Source organism: Babylonia areolata, chromosome 19 (assembly GCF_041734735.1).
Source record: "Babylonia areolata isolate BAREFJ2019XMU chromosome 19, ASM4173473v1, whole genome shotgun sequence".
Lineage (NCBI taxonomy): Eukaryota > Metazoa > Mollusca > Gastropoda > Neogastropoda > Buccinidae > Babylonia > Babylonia areolata.
This window is the reverse complement of record NC_134894.1, coordinates 1,332,501-1,352,398: the sequence shown is the minus strand read 5'-3', so window position 1 is coordinate 1,352,398 and position 19,898 is coordinate 1,332,501. Positions and strand designations below refer to the sequence as shown.

General features: G+C 45.1%; 2 protein-coding genes across 4 annotated transcripts in view; one reads left to right on the top strand and one right to left on the bottom strand.

Annotated features, from left to right (window-relative positions):
• Positions 1-18,079, bottom strand: part of LOC143294022 (condensin complex subunit 3-like) — a 59,803-nt gene extending 41,724 nt beyond the window's left edge. For 2 of the 3 annotated variants that reach the window (XM_076605412.1, XM_076605414.1), the window contains exons 1-8: positions 17,994-18,079; positions 15,301-15,424; positions 12,214-12,441; positions 9,874-10,102; positions 7,341-7,571; positions 4,837-5,029; positions 3,133-3,282; positions 1,647-1,763 (exon numbers count right to left, since the gene is read on the bottom strand). In XM_076605412.1, the coding sequence (XP_076461527.1) occupies positions 1,647-1,763; positions 3,133-3,282; positions 4,837-5,029; positions 7,341-7,571; positions 9,874-10,102; positions 12,214-12,441; positions 15,301-15,402 (1,250 nt within the window). In that variant the 5' untranslated portion in view covers positions 15,403-15,424; positions 17,994-18,079. The remainder of the gene's footprint in view (positions 1-1,646; positions 1,764-3,132; positions 3,283-4,836; positions 5,030-7,340; positions 7,572-9,873; positions 10,103-12,213; positions 12,442-15,300; positions 15,425-17,993) is intronic. The other variant, XM_076605413.1, reaches the window with a different exon arrangement.
• A 54-nt stretch (positions 18,080-18,133) lies between these two features.
• LOC143293365 (polypeptide N-acetylgalactosaminyltransferase 11-like) overlaps positions 18,134-19,898 on the top strand; it is a 37,666-nt gene continuing 35,901 nt past the window's right edge. The window contains exons 1-2 of the mRNA XM_076604170.1: positions 18,134-18,476; positions 19,469-19,856. Of these exons, the coding sequence (XP_076460285.1) occupies positions 19,556-19,856 (301 nt within the window). The 5' untranslated portion in view covers positions 18,134-18,476; positions 19,469-19,555. The remainder of the gene's footprint in view (positions 18,477-19,468; positions 19,857-19,898) is intronic.

Genomic DNA, 19,898 nt, shown 5'->3' with positions numbered 1-19,898 from the left:
GAGGTCAGTTACCTGCAGGCATGGTCACTGAGGTCCATGCAGGAGAACAGGTGTGACGATGAAGGAGAAAGGAGAAGAGGTCAGGTTACCTGCAGGCCTGGTCACTGAGGTCCATGCAGGAGAACAGGTGTGATGATGAAGGAGAAAGGAGAGAGAAGAGGTCAGTTACCTGCAGGCCTGGTCACTGAGGTCCATGCAGGAGAACAGGTGTGACGATGAAGGAGAAAGGAGAGAGAAGAGGTCAGGTTACCTTCAGGCCTGGTCACTGAGGTCCATACAGGAGAACAGGTGTGACGATGAAGGAGAAAGGAGAGAGAAGAGGTCAGGTTACCTGCAGGCCTGGTCACTGAGGTCCATGCAGGAGAACAGGTGTGACGATGAAGGAGAAAGGAGAGAGAAGAGGTCAGTTACCTGCAGGCCTGGTCACTGAGGTCCATGCAGGAGAACAGGTGTGACGATGAAGGAGAAAGGAGAGAGAAGAGGTCAGGTTACCTGCAGGCATGGTCACTGAGGTCCATGCAGGAGAACAGGTGTGACAATGAAGGAGAAAGGAGAGAGAAGAGGTCAGGTTACCTGCAGGCATGGTCACTGAGGTCCATGCAGGAGAACAGGTATGACGATGAAGGAGAAAGGAGAGAGAAGAGGTCAGGTTACCTGCAGGCCTGGTCACTGAGGTCCATGCAGGAGAACAGGTGTGACGATGAAGGAGAAAGGAGAGAGAAGAGGTCAGGTTACCTGCAGGCCTGGTCACTGAGGTCCATGCAGGAGAACAGGTGTGACGATGAAGGAGAAAGGAGAGAGAAGAGGTCAGGTTACCTGCAGGCCTGGTCACTGAGGTCCATGCAGGAGAACAGGTGTGTCATGTTACCTGCAGGCCTGGTCACTGAGGTCCATGCAGGAGAACAGGTGTGACGATGAAGGAGAAAGGAGAGAGAAGAGGTCAGGTTACCTGCAGGCATGGTCACTGAGGTCCATGCAGGAGAACAGGTGTGACAATGAAGGAGAAAGGAGAGAGAAGAGGTCAGGTTACCTGCAGGCATGGTCACTGAGGTCCATGCAGGAGAACAGGTATGACGATGAAGGAGAAAGGAGAGAGAAGAGGTCAGGTTACCTGCAGGCCTGGTCACTGAGGTCCATGCAGGAGAACAGGTGTGACGATGAAGGAGAAAGGAGAGAGAAGAGGTCAGGTTACCTGCAGGCCTGGTCACTGAGGTCCATGCAGGAGAACAGGTGTGACGATGAAGGAGAAAGGAGAGAGAAGAGGTCAGGTTACCTGCAGGCCTGGTCACTGAGGTCCATGCAGGAGAACAGGTGTGTCATGTTACCTGCAGGCCTGGTCACTGAGGTCCATGCAGGAGAACAGGTGTGACGATGAAGGAGAAAGGAGAGAGAAGAGGTCAGTTACCTGCAGGCATGGTCACTGAGGTCCATGCAGGAGAACAGGTGTGACGATGAAGGAGAAAGGAGAGAGAAGAGGTCAGTTACCTGCAGGCCTGGTCACTGAGGTCCATGCAGGAGAACAGGTGTGACGATGAAGGAGAAAGGAGAGAGAAGAGGTCAGGTTACCTGCAGGCCTGGTCACTGAGGTCCATGCAGGAGAACAGGTGTGACGATGAAGGAGAAAGGAGAGAGAAGAGGTCAGTTACCTGCAGGCCTGGTCACTGAGGTCCATGCAGGAGAACAGGTGCAGCAAGTGTTGGATGATGAACTCCAGCTCCAGCTGTCTGTCCAGGTCCCCACACCCAACCAGCTCACCCACCACTCTGCACACACACAACAACACACACACACACACACACACACACACACACAACACACACACACACACACACACACACAAACAACACACACACACACACACACACACACAACAACAACACACACACACACACACACACACACACACACACACACACAACAACAACACACACACACACACACACACACACACACACACACAACAACACAAACACACACACAACAACACACACACAACAACACACACACACACACACACACACACACACACAACAACACAAACACACACACACACACACACACACAACAACACAAACACACACACAACAACACACACACACACACACACACACACACACACACAACAACACAAACACACACACACACACACAACAACACAAACACACACACACACATCATACTCACAATGAGATAACTTTGCTACACACTCACAATCAGAAGAAAATACAAAAAAACACACTGAAGTACACACTCACATTCAGAACACTGAAGTACACACTCACATTCACAATCAGAAAAACACTGTTGAAGTACACACTCAGTTTCAGTTTCACTTTCAGTAGCTCAAGGAGGCGTCACTGCGTTCGGACAAATCCATATACGCTACACCACATCTGCCAAGCAGATGCCTGACCAGCAGCGTAACCCAACGCACTTAGTCAGGCCTTGAGAAAAAAACCAAAAAAACACACTCACAATCAGAAAACTGAAGTATGCAATAACAATGAGAAGAACACTGAACTACACAATCACGTACACATTCACAATCAGAACACTGAAGTATACACTCACAATCAGAACACTGAAGTACACACTCACAATCAGAACACTGAAGTACACAATAACAATGAGAAGAACACTGAAGTACACATTCATGTACACGTTCACAATCAGAACACTGAAGTATACACTCACAATCAGAACACTTAAGTACACACTCACAATCAGAACACTGAAGTACACACTCACAAACAGAAAAACACTGAAGCACACACACACAATCACAAGAACACTGCAATCCACACTCACAATCAGAAGAACACTGAAGCACACACACACACAATCAGAAGAACACTGAAGCACACACACAATCAGAAGAACACTGAAGCACACACTGATAAACAGAATGCTTCAGGAACAATAAAGTGTTTTCTAGAAGCCTGCCATCAAAGGAAGACAGGTGTTCTCCCATTCTCAAGCTGACAGTCACAAACCCAAGACATTGCAATGTAATCATCTGTCTTCTTTCTGTCCTCTGTAAGAAATACAGTGAAAGCCAGGGACAGCACAGTGTTCTAAATCCACCCTGCAGTTAACATTCCTAAACCAGTCAGGCAAGGTCAGCGGACCTACCTGTTCAGGTAAGAGCAGAAGTTGAGGCAGGCAGGTAGGACCATGTCCAGGTGTTGTTCATAGTCAGTGCCAGCCTTGTGAACGTAGCTGCACAGCTCTCTCCAGTACATGGCGCTTTCACATGTCAGTTTGTCAGCTGGGATGACACACCTGTCACAGTCACACCAACACTGTCACATGTCAGTTTGTCAGCTGGGATGACACACCTGTCACAGTCACACCAACACTGTCACATGTCAGTTTGTCAGCTGGGATGACACACCTGTCACAGTCACACCAACACTGTCACATGTCAGTTTACAGGAAAGACACACCTGTCACAGTCACACCAACACTGTCACATGTCAGTTTGTCAACTGGGATGACACACCTGTCACAGTCACACCAACACTGTCACATGTCAGTTTGTCAGCTGGGATGACACACCTGTCAGTCACACCAACACTGTCACATGCTAGTCTACAGGAAAGACACACCTGTCACAGTCACACCAACACTGTCACATCTCAGTTTGTCAGCTGGTATGACACACCTGTCACGGTCACACCAACACTGTCACATGTCAGTTTACAGGAAAGACACACCTGTCACAGTCACACCAACACTGTCACATCTCAGTTTGTCAGCTGGTATGACACACCTGTCACGGTCACACCAACACTGTCACATGTCAGTTTACAGGAAAGACACACCTGTCACAGTCACACCAACACTGTCACATCTCAGTTTGTCAGCTGGTATGACACACCTGTCACGGTCACACCAACACTGTCACATCTCAGTTTGTCAGCTGGTATGACACACCTGTCACGGTCACACCAACACTGTCACATGTCAGTTTGTCAGCTGGGATGACACACCTGTCACAGTCACACCAACACTGTCACATGTCAGTTTGTCAGCTGGTATGACACACCTGTCACATTCACACCAACACTGTCACATGTCAGTTTGTCAACTGGGATGACACACCTGTCAGAGTCACACCAACACTGTCACATGTCAGTTTGTCAGCTGGTATGACACACCTGTCACATTCACACCAACAATGTCACATGTCAGTTTGTCAGCTGGGATGACACACCTGTCACATTCACACCAACAATGTCACATGTCAGTTTGTCAGCTGGGATGACACACCTGTCAGTCACACCAACACTGTCACATGCTAGTCTGCAGGAAAGACACACCTGTCACAGTCACACCAACACTGTCACATCTCAGTTTGTCAGCTGGTATGACACACCTGTCACAGTCACACCAACACTGTCACATGTCAGTTTACAGGAAAGACACACCTGTCACAGTCACACCAACACTGTCATATGTCAGTTTGTCAGCTGGGATGACACACCTGTCACAGTCACACCAACACTGTCAGTACACCTTACCCAACACGTACACAATGGCGCGTCGTCATATTCTGCCTGTGACACTGTTTCTTCAATGCAGCTGAGCAAAGCAAAACACATTGGTACTTTGTATGAATGCATAAATATATTCATGTCAGTGAGTACTTTATATTTATTCATCTATTCTCTTTCACTCTCTCTCTCTCTCACAAAGACACGCATGCACACAAACACACACACAAAACACACACACACGTGCACACAGACTGACACACGAGGATGCACGAACCCTCAGCCATACACCCCACACACATACAACCACACACACACAGAGACAAAGGCTGTCCCTCACTGGTCATTCAGCAGACTGAAGTTTGCGATGAGGTCAGCAATGGGGGCATCAGAGAAGAGGTGTTGCAGCATGTCCCGACAGACCTGCGTGGAGTTCTCCACGTCCAGGCCATGCAGCAGGTCCAACACATTGCCCTCAGAGCTCCGCAGCCAACCCTGCACCATTTTGCTGACACACACTCTCCTCACACTCTCTGCACAACACAACACAGGTTCCACTGTCACTGCACCATCTTGCTGACACACACTCTCCTCACACTGTCTGCACAACACAACACAGGTTCCACTGTCACTGCACCATCTTGCTGACACACACTCTCCTCACACTCTCTGCACAACACAACACAGGTTCCACTGTCACTGCACCATTTTGCTGACACACTCTCTCCTCACACTCTCTGCACAACACAACACAGGTTCCACTGTCACTGCACCATCTTGCTGACACACACTCTCCTCACACTCTCTGCACAACACAACACAGGTTCCACTGTCACTGCACCATTTTGCTGACACACACTCTCCTCACACTCTCTGCACAACACAACACAGGTTCCACTGTCACTGCACCATTTTGCTGACAAACTCTCTCTTCACTGTCTGCACAACACAACACAGGTTCCACTGTCACTGCACCATTTTGCTGACACACACTCTCCTCACACTCTCTGCACAACACAACACAGGTTCCACTGTCACTGCACCATCTTGCTGACACACACTCTCCTCACACTCTCTGCACAACACAACACAGGTTCCACTGTCACTGCACCATTTTGCTGACACACACTCTCCTCACACTCTCTGCACAACACAACACAGGTTCCACTGTCACTGCACCATCTTGCTGACACACACTCTCCTCACACTCTCTGCACAACACAACACAGGTTCCACTGTCACTGCACCATTTTGCTGACACACACTCTCCTCACACTCTCTGCACAACACAACACAGGTTCCACTGTCACTGCACCATCTTGCTGACACACACTCTCCTCACACTCTCTGCACAACGACAACACAGGTTCCACTGTCACTGCACCATCTTGCTGACACACACTCTCCTCACACTCTCTGCACAACACAATACAGGTTCCACTGTCACTGCACCATCTTGCTGACACACACTCTCCTCACACTCTCTGCACAACACAACACAACACAGGTTCCACTGTCACTGCACCATCTTGCTGACACACACTCTCCTCACACTCTCTGCACAACACAAACAACACAGGTTCCACTGTCACTGCACCATCTTGCTGACACACACTCTCCTCACACTCTCTGCACAACACAACACAGGTTCCACTGTCACTGCACCATCTTGCTGACACACTCTCCTCACACTCTCTGCACAACACAACACAGGTTCCACTGTCACTGCACCATCTTGCTGACACACACTCTCCTCACACTCTCTGCACAACACAACACAGGTTCCACTGTCACTGCACCATCTTGCTGACACACACTCTCCTCACACTCTCTGCACAACACAACACAGGTTCCACTGTCACTGCACCATCTTGCTGACACACTCTCCTCACACTCTCTGCACAACACAACACAGGTTCCACTGTCACTGCACCATCTTGCTGACACACACTCTCCTCACACTCTCTGCACAACACAACACAGGTTCCACTGTCACTGCACCATCTTGCTGACACACACTCTCCTCACACTCTCTGCACAACACAACACAGGTTCCACTGTCACTGCACCATCTTGCTGACACATACTCTCCTCACACTCTCTGCACAACACAACACAGGTTCCACTGTCACTGCACCATCTTGCTGACACACACTCTCCTCACACTCTCTGCACAACACAACACAACACAGGTTCCACTGTCACTGCACCATCTTGCTGACACACACTCTCTGCAGAACACAACACAGGTTCCACTGTCACTGCACCATCTTGCTGACACACACCCTCTTCACTGTCTGCACAACACAACATTGGTTCCATTGTCACTGACCATTCAGCAACACGCACATCACAGGGCAAGTGGTCAGACTTCAGGCAATGATCACAGCACTCACCACTGCCTGCAATGGCCTGTTGCTGCTCCCAGCAACTTTCTCCCACTTTGTTTTCATCTTTGACACACCACACTTTTCAGCACTTGTCATTAGGAGCAGATGCTGTTTGAAAACTAGTTGAAAGTAAAGAAAAGTTGGTGTCCAATACAATTCTTTTCATTAAAGCATTTACATCCTGTAAATATGGCTAAATCTTGGACCTATCTCCAATACACGTTAATGAAATTGCAAAGAGGTGTTTACTGTTGCAGAGTAAAACTGGTATTAATCTATTCCTATTCAAGCTCTGCCTTAGTTTTGTGCCTTTGACTATTGCATCCTGATTCATTGTGAATATCAATATTGTCATGATGATGATGATAATGAGGAGGAGGAGGAGGAGGAGGAGGAGGAGGAGGAGGAGGAGGAGGATGATGGTGGTGGTGGTGGTGGTGGTGGTGTGGCTCACCGGTCCTGTCGTTGAGTCCTTGCTGCAGAAGCTGGACCCTCTGGCTGATGGTGAGGGCCTTCATGGGGATCTTGTCAGCCACCACAGTGAAGGCCGCCTGTCGCACCGTGTCCTTCACGTCACGCGTGCGCTCCAGGATGGCCACCAGGGTCTTGCGGCACGGGGCAATGTGAGACACTATCGTCTTCCTCACCTCAGGGTTTGGGTCAGAGGTCATCAGGAACAGGTAGGCTGTGGACAGTCACAGTGGCATTGTCAGTGCTGTGAACATCATGTGTTTCCACACTACACTGAACAGTAACAAAGACAGTCATGTTTGTCACTGCACTGTACTCAGCATTATTAGTATTTCAACAATGTATGTAAGTTGTTAAGTTGCTGTTCTTTTTTTCTTTTCTTTCTTCTTTTTAAACCATCTTCATATATCCCTGTCATTTTGGTTATCTAGAAACTCGCAAAAATCTTTTCTTTTTCTTCTTTCTTTCTTTTTTTAATCACCAAAATGGCAATCTGTAAAATGCAGAAACATTTGTACCGTTAGGTTACTGACAGGCTGGTTGACTGAAGTGGTATGGGTGAGCAAGGATCACTCAATGGTATAACCTAATTATTATTACAGCACTTGGTATGTCACTTCAGTGTAACCAGTTCAAGACCTGTGTGGTCGACTGGACCATAAGCAACAATAAACAGCAACAAATACAAGACACCAACATGCTAACTGGACTGCACTCAACACTCAGCACCTCAACACAGCAGACTGTGTGGACAAGAGGGAACCACAACACTGCACTCAACACTCAGCACCTCAACACAGCAGACTGTGTGGACAACAGGGAACCACAACACTGTACTCAACACTCAGCACCTCAACACAGCAGACTGTGTGGACAACAGGGAACCACAACACTGTACTCAACACTCAGCACCTCAACACAGCAGACTGTGTGGACAAGAGGGAACAACAACACTGCACTCAACACTCAGCACCTCAACACAGACTGTGTGGACAAGAGGGAAGCACAACACTGCACTCAACACTCAGCACCTCAACACAGCAGACTGTGTGGACAACAGGGAACCACAACACTGCACTCAACACTCAGCACCTCAACACAGCAGACTGGACAAGAGGGAACCACAACACAACACAACACAGCACTCAACACTCAGCACCTCAACACAGCAGACTGGACAAGAGGGAACCACAACACAACACAACACAGCACTCAACACTCAGCACCTCAACACAGCAGATTGTGTGGACAACAGGGAACCACAACACTGTACTCAACACTCAGCACCTCAACACAGCAGACAGTGTGGACAAGAGGAAACCACAACACTGCACTCAACACTCAGCACCTCAACGCAGCAGATTGTGTGGACAACAGGGAACCACAACACTGTACTCAACACTCAGCACCTCAACACAGCAGACAGTGTGGACAAGAGGAAACCACAACACTGCACTCAACACTCAGCACCTCAACACAGCAGACTGGACAAGAGGGAAGCACAACACAACACTGCACTCAACACTCAGCACCTCAACACAGCAGACTGTGTGGACAAGAGGGAACCACAACACTGCACTCAACACTCAGCACCTCAACACAGACTGTGTGGACAAGAGGAAACCACAACACTGCACTCAACACTCAGCACCTCAACACAGCAGACAGTGTGGACAAGAGGGAAGCACAACACAACACTGCACTCAACACTCAGCACCTCAACACAGCAGACAGTGTGGACAAGAGGGAAGCACAACACTGCACTCAACACTCAGCACCTCAACACAGCAGACTGTGTGGACAAGAGGGAACCACAACACTGCACTCAACACTCAGCACCTCAACACAGCAGACAGTGTGGACAAGAGGGAACAACAACACTGCACTCAACACTCAAAACAGCAGACAGTGTGGACAAGAGGGAAGCACAACACAACACAACACTGCACTCAACACTCAGCACCTCAACACAGCAGACTGTGTGGACAACAGGGAACCACAACACTGCACTCAACACTCAGCACCTCAACACAGCAGACAGTGTGGACAAGAGGGAACCACAACACTGCACTCAACACTCAGCACCTCAACACAGCAGACAGTGTGGACAAGAGGGAACCACAACACTGCACTCAACACTCAGCACCTCAACACAGCAGACAGTGTGACAAGAGGGAAGCACAACACAACACTGCACTCAACACTCAGCACCTCAACACAGCAGTGTGGACAAGAGGGAAGCACAACACAACACTGCACTCAACACTCAGCACCTCAACACAGCAGACAGTGTGGACAAGAGGGAAGCACAACACAACACTGCACTCAACACTCAGCACCTCAACACAGCAGACAGTGTGACAAGAGGGAAGCACAACACAACACTGCACTCAACACTCAGCACCTCAACACAGCAGTGTGGACAAGGGGGAAGCACAACACAACACTGCACTCAACACTCAGCACCTCAACACAGCAGCAGTGTGGACAAGAGGGAAGCACAACACAACACTGACCTTTAATGACAGGGCAGGTGTCGTCAGTGGGGTCCTGCAGCCGGACCAAGGCCAGCACAGCGTGCACACGCACCATGGCCGCCTTGTCACGCAGTCGCTCCAGCATGCAATGGAACACCTGTTCGTAGAGGTCGTCGTCGATGGACGCCTCCTCTCCCAGGTTGCCCAGCAGTTTGGTGATGAGCTGACAGGCCCGGAACCTGACCGCCCGGTCGTTCGCATTGTGGTGCTGTCAACACACCATACATGTGTCATGTACACTGCTGTGTACACCATAGTTTGTGTCATGTACACTGCTCTGTACACATAGCATTGCGGTGCTGTCGACACACCACACCTTGTGTCATGTACACTGCTCTGTACACATAGCATTGTGGTACTGTCGACACACCACACCTTGTGTCATGTACACTGCTCTGTACATAGCATTGTGGTGCTGTTGACACACACCTTGTGTCATGTACACTGCTCTGTACACATAGCATTGTGGTGCTGTCAACACACCACGCCTTGTGTCATGTACACTGCTCTGTACAAATAGCACTGTGGTGCTGTCAACACACCACGCCTTGTGTCATGTACACTGCTCTGTACATATAGCATTGTGGTGCTGTCAACACACCACGCCTTGTGTCATGTACACTGCTCTGTACACATAGCACTGTGGTGCTGTCAACACACCACGCCTTGTGTCAGGTACACTGCTCTGTACATATAGCACTGTGGTGCTGTCAACACACCATACCTTGTGCCATGTACACTGCTCTGTACACATAGCACTGTGGTGCTGTCAACAAACCACGCCTTGTGTCAGGTACACTGCTCTGTACATATAGCATTGTGGTGCTGTCAACACACCATACCTTGTGTCATGTACACTGCTCTGTACACATAGCACTGTGGTGCTGTCAACACACCACGCCTTGTGTCAGGTACACTGCTCTGTACACATAGCACTGTGGTGCTGTCAACACACCATACCTTGTGTCAGGTACACTGCTCTGTACACATAGCACTGTGGTGCTGTCAACACACCATACCTTGTGTCATGTACACTGCTCTGTACACATAGCACTGTGGTGCTGTCAACACACCACGCCTTGTGTCATGTACACTGCTCTGTACACATAGCACTGTGGTGCTGTCAACACACCACGCCTTGTGTCAGGTACACTGCTCTGTACACATAGCACTGTGGTGCTGTCAACACACCATACCTTGTGTCAGGTACACTGCTCTGTACACATAGCATTGTGGTGCTGTCAACACACCATACCTTGTGTCATGTACACTGCTCTGTACACATAGCATTGTGGTGCTGTCAACACACCATACCTTGTGTCATGTACACTGCTCTGTACACATAGCATTGTGGTGCTGTCAACACACCACGCTTTGTGTCAGGTACACTGCTCTGTACATATAGCATTGTGGTGCTGTCAACACCGCATCTTGTGTCATGTACACTGCTCTGTACACATAGCACTGTGGTGCTGTCAACACACCACGCCTTGTGTCAGGTACACTGCTCTGTACAAATAGCACTGTGGTGCTGTCAGCACACCACGCCTTGTGTCAGGTACACTGCTCTGTACATATAACATTGTGGTGCTGTCAACACACAATACCTTATCATGTACACTGCTCCGTACACACACCACACCTTGTCATGTATACTAATATACATGTACATACATACATATGCTGTGCTGCTTTCATCTTAGCTTCCCTAAGCAGCTTTCTGCTCACTGTGAAAGACAGGACTGTTGGCTGAAATGCCTTAGTCAGGTTAGTTATATTATACTAATAGTATATTTCTAAATCCTATAGAAATCTCCAGAACCTTCTTTTATCCACATTCTCGATTTATAACATGCTGCTTGTGTATTAATGAACAAATAAATAAAAAAATGCTTTTTTTCCATGTCCAATCAATGCCATGTATCAATAAGTAGAATAATTAAGTTAGGAAACACTAGATTCTCTTTAAAACAGCAGAGGAAATGTAAAGAGTGTCTACTACAGTACTGGTACTACTCTATCTGTCTCAGATGAAGCATCATGTAAAGAGGTTGGTGGGGAAGGCCAGTCATTGTATTGCTGGCACAACTCTGAACTGCCTACTACCTTTATCAATTGCCAATGACATTTCATCACCTCATACAATAACTAGTATTACCTGATACCAAGTACATTCAACTGCATAGATGACTATATGTTACAGTCATCTATGCAGCTGGATATAGTTAGATTTAATTTCAAACAGCAACACACCCCAGGTCTGTGTCCCAAACACCCATTATTCCTGAAGCAAAAGGCCAGAAAGCAGCAGTGCCACACCTGCAGGAGGAAGTCGAACAGTCTCTGCAGCACAGGGTTGCTATCCTCCTGGTCATGCTGGGGACCCGCGTCACTGTCAGCAGTTGGCTGGGTGGGGGAGGGGGACAGGGCAGTGACAAACTTGGCCAGGAAGTCAATGGTGCGCTCCACAGTGGGCTCTCGGTTGTACACCACCATGGGAAACTTGATCAGCTGCTCCAGCTCCTTCCAGAACTCTTCCACCCCCATCTGGCACACACAACACAACCATGCTGTGCACTTACAGGTTAGACTTACAGGTACTGCTGTTGGTGTTACCATCATAGTACAAACAGTAAACACACACAATCACACTGTGCATCAGGAACTGTCATTACAGTTGATGTTAACACAGTACAAATAGTAAACAGACACACACAGTGAAACACACTGTACTGTGTACATGACGGACAGTGTTTACACTTACAGAACTACATTTTTACAACTGTTGATGTTATCACAGTACAAACAGTAAACACACACAGAGTGACACACAGTATACATCAGACTTTCAGAGACAGTGATGACAGTTACAACTGTTGATGTTATCACAGTACAAACAATAAATGTGCACACAGCGACACACACTGTACATCAGGGACAGTGATGACAGTTACAACTGTTGGTGTTTTCACAGTACAAACAATAAATGTGCACACAGCGACACACACTGTACATCAGGGACAGTGATGACAGTTACAACTGTTGATGTTTTCACAGTACAAACAATAAATGTGCACACAGCGACACACACTGTACATCAGGGACAGTGATGACAGTTACAACTGTTGGTGTTTTCACAGTACAAACAATAAATGTGCACACAGCGACACACACTGTACATCAGGGACAGTGATGACAGTTACAACTGTTGGTGTTTTCACAGTACAAACAATAAATGTGCACACAGCGACACACACTGTACATCAGGGACAGTGATGACAGTTATAACTGTTGGTGTTTTCACAGTACAAACAATAAATGTGCACACAGCGACACACACTGTACATCAGGGACAGTGATGACAGTTACAACTGTTGGTGTTTTCACAGTACAAACAATAAATGTGCACACAGCGACACACACTGTACATCAGGGACAGTGATGACAGTTACAACTGTTGGTGTTTTCACAGTACAAACAATAAATGTGCACACAGCGACACACACTGTACATCAGGGACAGTGATGACAGTTACAACTGTTGATGTTATCACAGTACAAACGGTAAACACACTCACACTGTGCATTAGGGTCTGTGGTTACAGTTGTCACAGTACAAACAGTGAACACATACAATTACATTATAAATCAGGGACACTGATTACAATTACAGCTGTTGATATTGTCACAGTACAAACAGTAAACACAGACAATTACACTGTACATCAGGGTCTGTGGTTCCACATGTTGGTGTTATCACAGTACATACACTGAATGATACAGTAAACACACACACACTACATCAGGGTCTGTGGTTACACATGTTGGTGTTATCACAGTACATACACTGAATGATACAGTAAACACACACACACTACATCAGGGTCTGTGGTTCCACATGTTGGTGTTATCACAGTACATACACTGAATGATACAGTAAACACACACACTACATCAGGGTCTGTGGTTCCACATGTTGGTGTTATCACAGTACATACACTGAATGATACAGTAAACACACACACACTACATCAGGGTCTGTGGTTCCACATGTTGGTGTTATCACAGTACATACACTGAATGATACAGTAAACACACACACACTACATCAGGGTCTGTGGTTCCACATGTTGGTGTTATCACAGTACATACACTGAATGATACAGTAAACACACACACTACATCAGGGTCTGTAGTTCCACATGTTGGTGTTATCACAGTACATACACTGAATGATACAGTAAACACACACACACTACATCAGGGTCTGTGGTTCCACATGTTGGTGTTATCACAGTACATACGCTGAATGATACAGTAAACACACACACACTACATCAGGGTCTGTGGTTCCACATGTTGGTGTTATCACAGTACATACACTGAATGATACAGTAAACACACACACACTACATCAGGGTCTGTGGTTCCACATGTTGGTGTTATCACAGTACATACACTGAATGATACAGTAAACACACACACTACATCAGGGTCTGTGGTTCCACATGTTGGTGTTATCACAGTACATACACTGAATGATACAGTAAACACACACACACTACATCAGGGTCTGTGGTTCCACATGTTGGTGTTATCACAGTACATACACTGAATGATACAGTAAACACACACACACTACATCAGGGTCTGTGGTTACACATGTTGGTGTTATCACAGTACATACACTGAATGATACAGTAAACACACACACTACATCAGGGTCTGTGGTTACACTTACACTTACAGCTGTTGATGTTATCACAGTACAAACATTAATTTCAGTCACACTGGTGTACATCTGAGATACTGGCTACTGTTACAATTATACAAATGTTCAAACTATCATAGTAATAGTATCCAAACAAAGTATGAATGTTGCCAGTGACATCCACAAAGTACAAGCATTATTATAAAGCCCATTAACCAAGCAGTCCCACATCATCTTGTTTGAAATATAACCCTTGGAAAAACAGCCACACCCATGATCCATTTCTGTTGTGTGCTGAGCAACAAGTATTTTTCCAATCATTATTTCCTCGACTACCCTCCCAGAGCTAGTGGAGGCATGACTGAAAAGTGAAATCCTTTTTTTCTATAAACCCACAATTGTCAATTGCTCAAGCAGTGAGCACTGCCTCTGTCTTGAGATCAGAGTAAAAAAACAAAAAAAATTTGTGAGAAAGATTTCAAACATTTTGTTTGAACTGTATTTAATGTACATGCTAGCCCATCAGGTCTCTTTTCCCGGTGTCATGAATACATACATGTGCATGAACACTTGAACATCCAAAAGTGATGAGAAAGGTAACAGACTTTTCCCTTCCTTATGCAGCTGACCTGAACTGCCATTAACTATTCATCATGCATCAGACACATGGCAGGAGTGAGAAAGATGTGGACTGACCGTCATGTAGATTTTCTTCAGGACCTTGACCAGCTTGTTGTGGCACTGCATGCTGGTCTGGCACTGCAGCAGGACATCTTTGATGGTCAGCGCCTGTGTCATCCTGCTCTGCTCCCTGCACACACTGCTCTCACTGTTTCAGTTAGAAGAATTTGGTTTGCCCAAGGGATATTAAAATGACATCTGATTTAAATGACAATATATAATAATTAAGGCAATAACCACATTTCTTCCCCTGTACTGTTTCATTTTGAAGACGGAAAAAGTTGTAAATATATTGGTTAATAACATTGTAATATACTCTACATTTCTTCCCCTCTGCTCTTTTATTGGCCATTACAGCACTTGAAAGGGGAAGAAATGTAGCTCTGTAGCTCAACTTTTTCCTTGTTCAAAACGTAACTCAATGAAAAGAGTACATGGGAAGAAATGTTGATATTGCCATAATTAAGATATTACACTGACAGATCTGTCCATGAACAGCTGTTTACTGTGTGCTGTTCTGCTCCCTACATACACTGCTGAAAGTGAAACAATATATTGGTCAATGACTCAATGATTACAATATATCAATGACTGCATTGTATTTGTAGCATGCACTTGGCACACTGAAAGTGAAAAAGAACCTTGGCAATGTTTCAGCAAAATTCTGTAGAAGACATTCCCTCTAAACACTGTAACAGATACAGAAATATATTATATTTAATATATATTATATTAAATATATATATATGCAAGTACTCAAAGCCTGACTCATGCATTGGGTTATGCTGCTGTGCTGTTACAGTGTCAGGCATCTGCCTAGCACTGGTAGCAGATGTGTAGCGGATGGATTTGGCTAAAGCCAGTGACACATCCATAAGAAACAAACTGAAACAACTACCAAAACAATACATATGCATGTCATTACCATAATTATTATCAGTACTAATTACCATAATCATAATGATGATCATGTATACTTTTAGTTTTATGTATAAATATATGAACACAGATCTACATCATGCAGCTTGTCTGGTCTGTGGTCCTTAACACACTGCTGAGACATTTCATTTCTGTGACAATGTGAGCAACTACACTGTGTGCCCCTAATGTCTGAGACAGTAAGTCAACAAGTATGACCAGTAATGTAGTTGTTGCGTTACCCAAATGGTCAAGAAAACCACAACCATTTGATTTTAAATCATCCCAGCATGCTTTATTTCAGCATTTGGAATAAGTACCGGTAGTCTCTATCCAACTCTGTTACTAACAAGTAGCATACACTAATATTCCCATATTTTCCCTGCCCTTCCCACCCACAACAAACAAGGGCTACCTCTGCCTGCCTAAAGGCCTGAAATAGTGAGTGTGGTGGCCCCTACTCCCTATCACCCCCCACTAGTCAATAGGCTAGCACTGACTGCATTCCCTGCAGAGCAGCAAACCGAACCCCCCAAAATTATTATGCTAGAATCTTCAACTCGTTGAAAGCAGGCAGTTATCCAAGAAGAAGTAGCACGCATGGCTAAATATCAGTAATTCAACATCCCCCTTACTTTAAAGAAATTGCAATAATAATAATAATGATCAGACTACTTAAAGCATCTATAGTAAATCATCCACCTCTGTATTCCTGAACACACTGCTGCAAGGATGTATGCCGATTTAAAAAGCTTAAATCAACTTAAATATAAAAAGAAAAAAATATCTAAAAGATACTATATAGTACTTTACACAGAGAAAAAAGGAGAGAGAGAGAGAGAGAGAGAGAGAGAGAGAGAGAGAGAGAGAGACAGACAGACAGACAGAGACAAGACAAGACAAGACAAGACAAGACAAGACAAGACAAGACAAGACAAGACAAGACAAGACAAATTCTTTATTATGGTGGATAATACCTAAGTACTGGCGCGCTTTTTTTCATCCAGTCCCCGCCCTTAAACAGGGTCTACACTACACAAAACTACATTATATATATATATATATATATATATATATATATGTCATTGCATGCACTAGGCAATGCTACGTAAGGTCATAGAATTTGAATACTATACTACATAATCGATAATGGCATAAGCATGGTAAAAATAACACACACACACACACACACACACAGACACACACACACACACGCGCGCGCGCGCACACAAGCATGGTATCAATAATTATCAATAATCGACATTTTTTTAAAAACCCACAGAACACACACACACACACACACATACACACACACACTCTCTCTCTCACTCTCTCGCACACGCACACATAAGCATACATTGTGTATGTTAAAAAATACTTTACTAATGTGAATATAATTATAAAACAGTAAGTCTAATGAAAAATATATAAAAAAAATTATACACATAGCAATAACAGGGGCGGGGGTGCAGAGACAGAGATAGAAACTGAAAGAAATACATGGTGTCTCTTTTCTGTGGTATATGTATTTTGTTATAACTGCAGCAGAGGTGCCAAAAGACAAAATTCTGGTTTTTAATTACTGGCCAATTTACAGACTGGAAGTGCGACAAGTCAAAATGAGGCTCTTCCGTCTCCGTAAACTTGGCCTTCCACAAGTTCCAGTACAATGTCAATGGCTGGATTTTCAATTCAGTTAATTTTAACATTTGATATAATACACAGGTATGTAGTGGATAAAGACAAAGTAACTTCAAAAACAGAAAACGTTTCTGTGCCTTGAGTCTTACCTTCTACACGAAAACTGCAAGGTAATCCGAATGATTATGTCGATGAACACCAAAACATTCAAACTTTCCGCTCACAGCAGCGTTTGTCGGTCACGTGACCAGTCAATGCAAGTTTCTTCCCTTGAACCAAGGGCGATAATGCTATGTGGCCGGAAAAAAGTTTTGGGAAAAGAACCCGCACTAACTTCGTATACTGTTTAAACGTGTCTTGTTTTCATTTCTTATTTTCATCTTTTTCATTTAGTTTGACTTTTTTTTAATTTGGTGATTTATAACAAGCAAGACTTCTAGACCTTGCCCAAAGACTGTCAATGAAATATAAGACTGCAGAAAGCAGAGAGCAGACGAACTTCATTGTTAGTCGACTGACAAAGAGCAAGAGGAAAAGTGCCAGATGCTGGATGAAAAACAAAAGAAAACAGCGGGATGTGTTGATTGAGTATTTTTTTTCTGACGATATCAGACGTGTTTTCTTTCGGTCCTGTAAGTCGATTATGATGTTCATACTGTTCTCTCTCTCTCTCTCTCTCTCTCTCTCTCTCTCTCTCTCTCTCTCTCTCTCATGTTTGTATGTGTACTGATATGTATTGAATGTGTTGTTTACTTAAGTTTGGTGTTTGTTTTTGCTGCACATTATTTTTACATATCCTCGTCCGCATGACACGGGCATATGGCCTTGTGCATTAAATCATCTAAGTCAAGTTCCCTCTCTCTTTCTCTCACCCTCACACTCTGTCATACAAGTTTACTGGTGTGGTCCACCTTTTAAATCCTTATACACCAAAATATGTGTGTTTGTGTGTGTGAATTCAAGCATACATAATTCTGTGTGTAGTATGAGTTTGCATGCATGTGCATAATAGGTGGTATGTTGATGTTGTTTCAAAAGTGAAATATTTTTAAAAGTATTATTGGAAAATATATTACAATGTCTACAATAAATGTGCAATATGGAATGTGCAATTTTAATTTTCTCATCTTATAAATACACATACACACATGTACATGCGTGCACGCGCATGTGTGTGTTGTGTGTGTGTGCGTGTGTGTGTGTGTATGTGTGTGTGTGTGTGTGTGTGTGTGTATAAATTATGATATTTTAGAATGAATTTGTGGAGTGTTTTCATACTCTGGTCTTATTTGTTGTTGTTTTTTCTTCAGTCATGTTTAACATTCTTGTATATAGTAATTATTCATGTTTCTTTTGCTAAACCTTGTGTAATTTCTGTTTTTGATACATGATACTGATAACGTTATTCCTGTCTTATTTCTGTCATGGTCTGGATATGTGTACAATACATCACAGTAGCCATTCTGGACTGTCATGGCAACAATGCAGTGTTGTTACTTGTCTTGACTGACATACATATCATTTAGTCAAATTAAAGTTACCTTGGTTTACGTATTTTGTGTTAGATTTGACTTTGACTTAAAGTCTTTTTGATTGAAAAAAAATGTTTTCCCACTTTCTTCAGAGGCTTGATGGCCAAAATGACAGACATGTCAGTGAATGTGTGGTGAAAGACTTGTGAGGTGATTCCCCTGGCATCTCACTGCCCTGAATGTCAGCTGGGGTCATGCCACGTCTAAAGGTCAAGCGCCTGTCGGTCATCCTGGTGACGGTGTGTGTGGGATACTGGCTCATTCTGTACTGGACGTCGTTTGGCTTTGGTCCCAGCAGAGCCATCAAGCGTCGCTTCAAGCACCGGCTAGATGGCCTGGTGCACAGTGCAGACAGTCAGCAGGACGTGGGCAGTGTGGGCAGTGTGCTGGTGTCTGGGGAGCCCCAAGTCTACAGTCCTGGATATCTGGCCCAGCTCAACAAGATCAACACACCTGATGATCAGAGGAAATACGATCAAGGTGCTGCATCAATTCACAACTAAGCTCTCTCTCTCTGTCTGT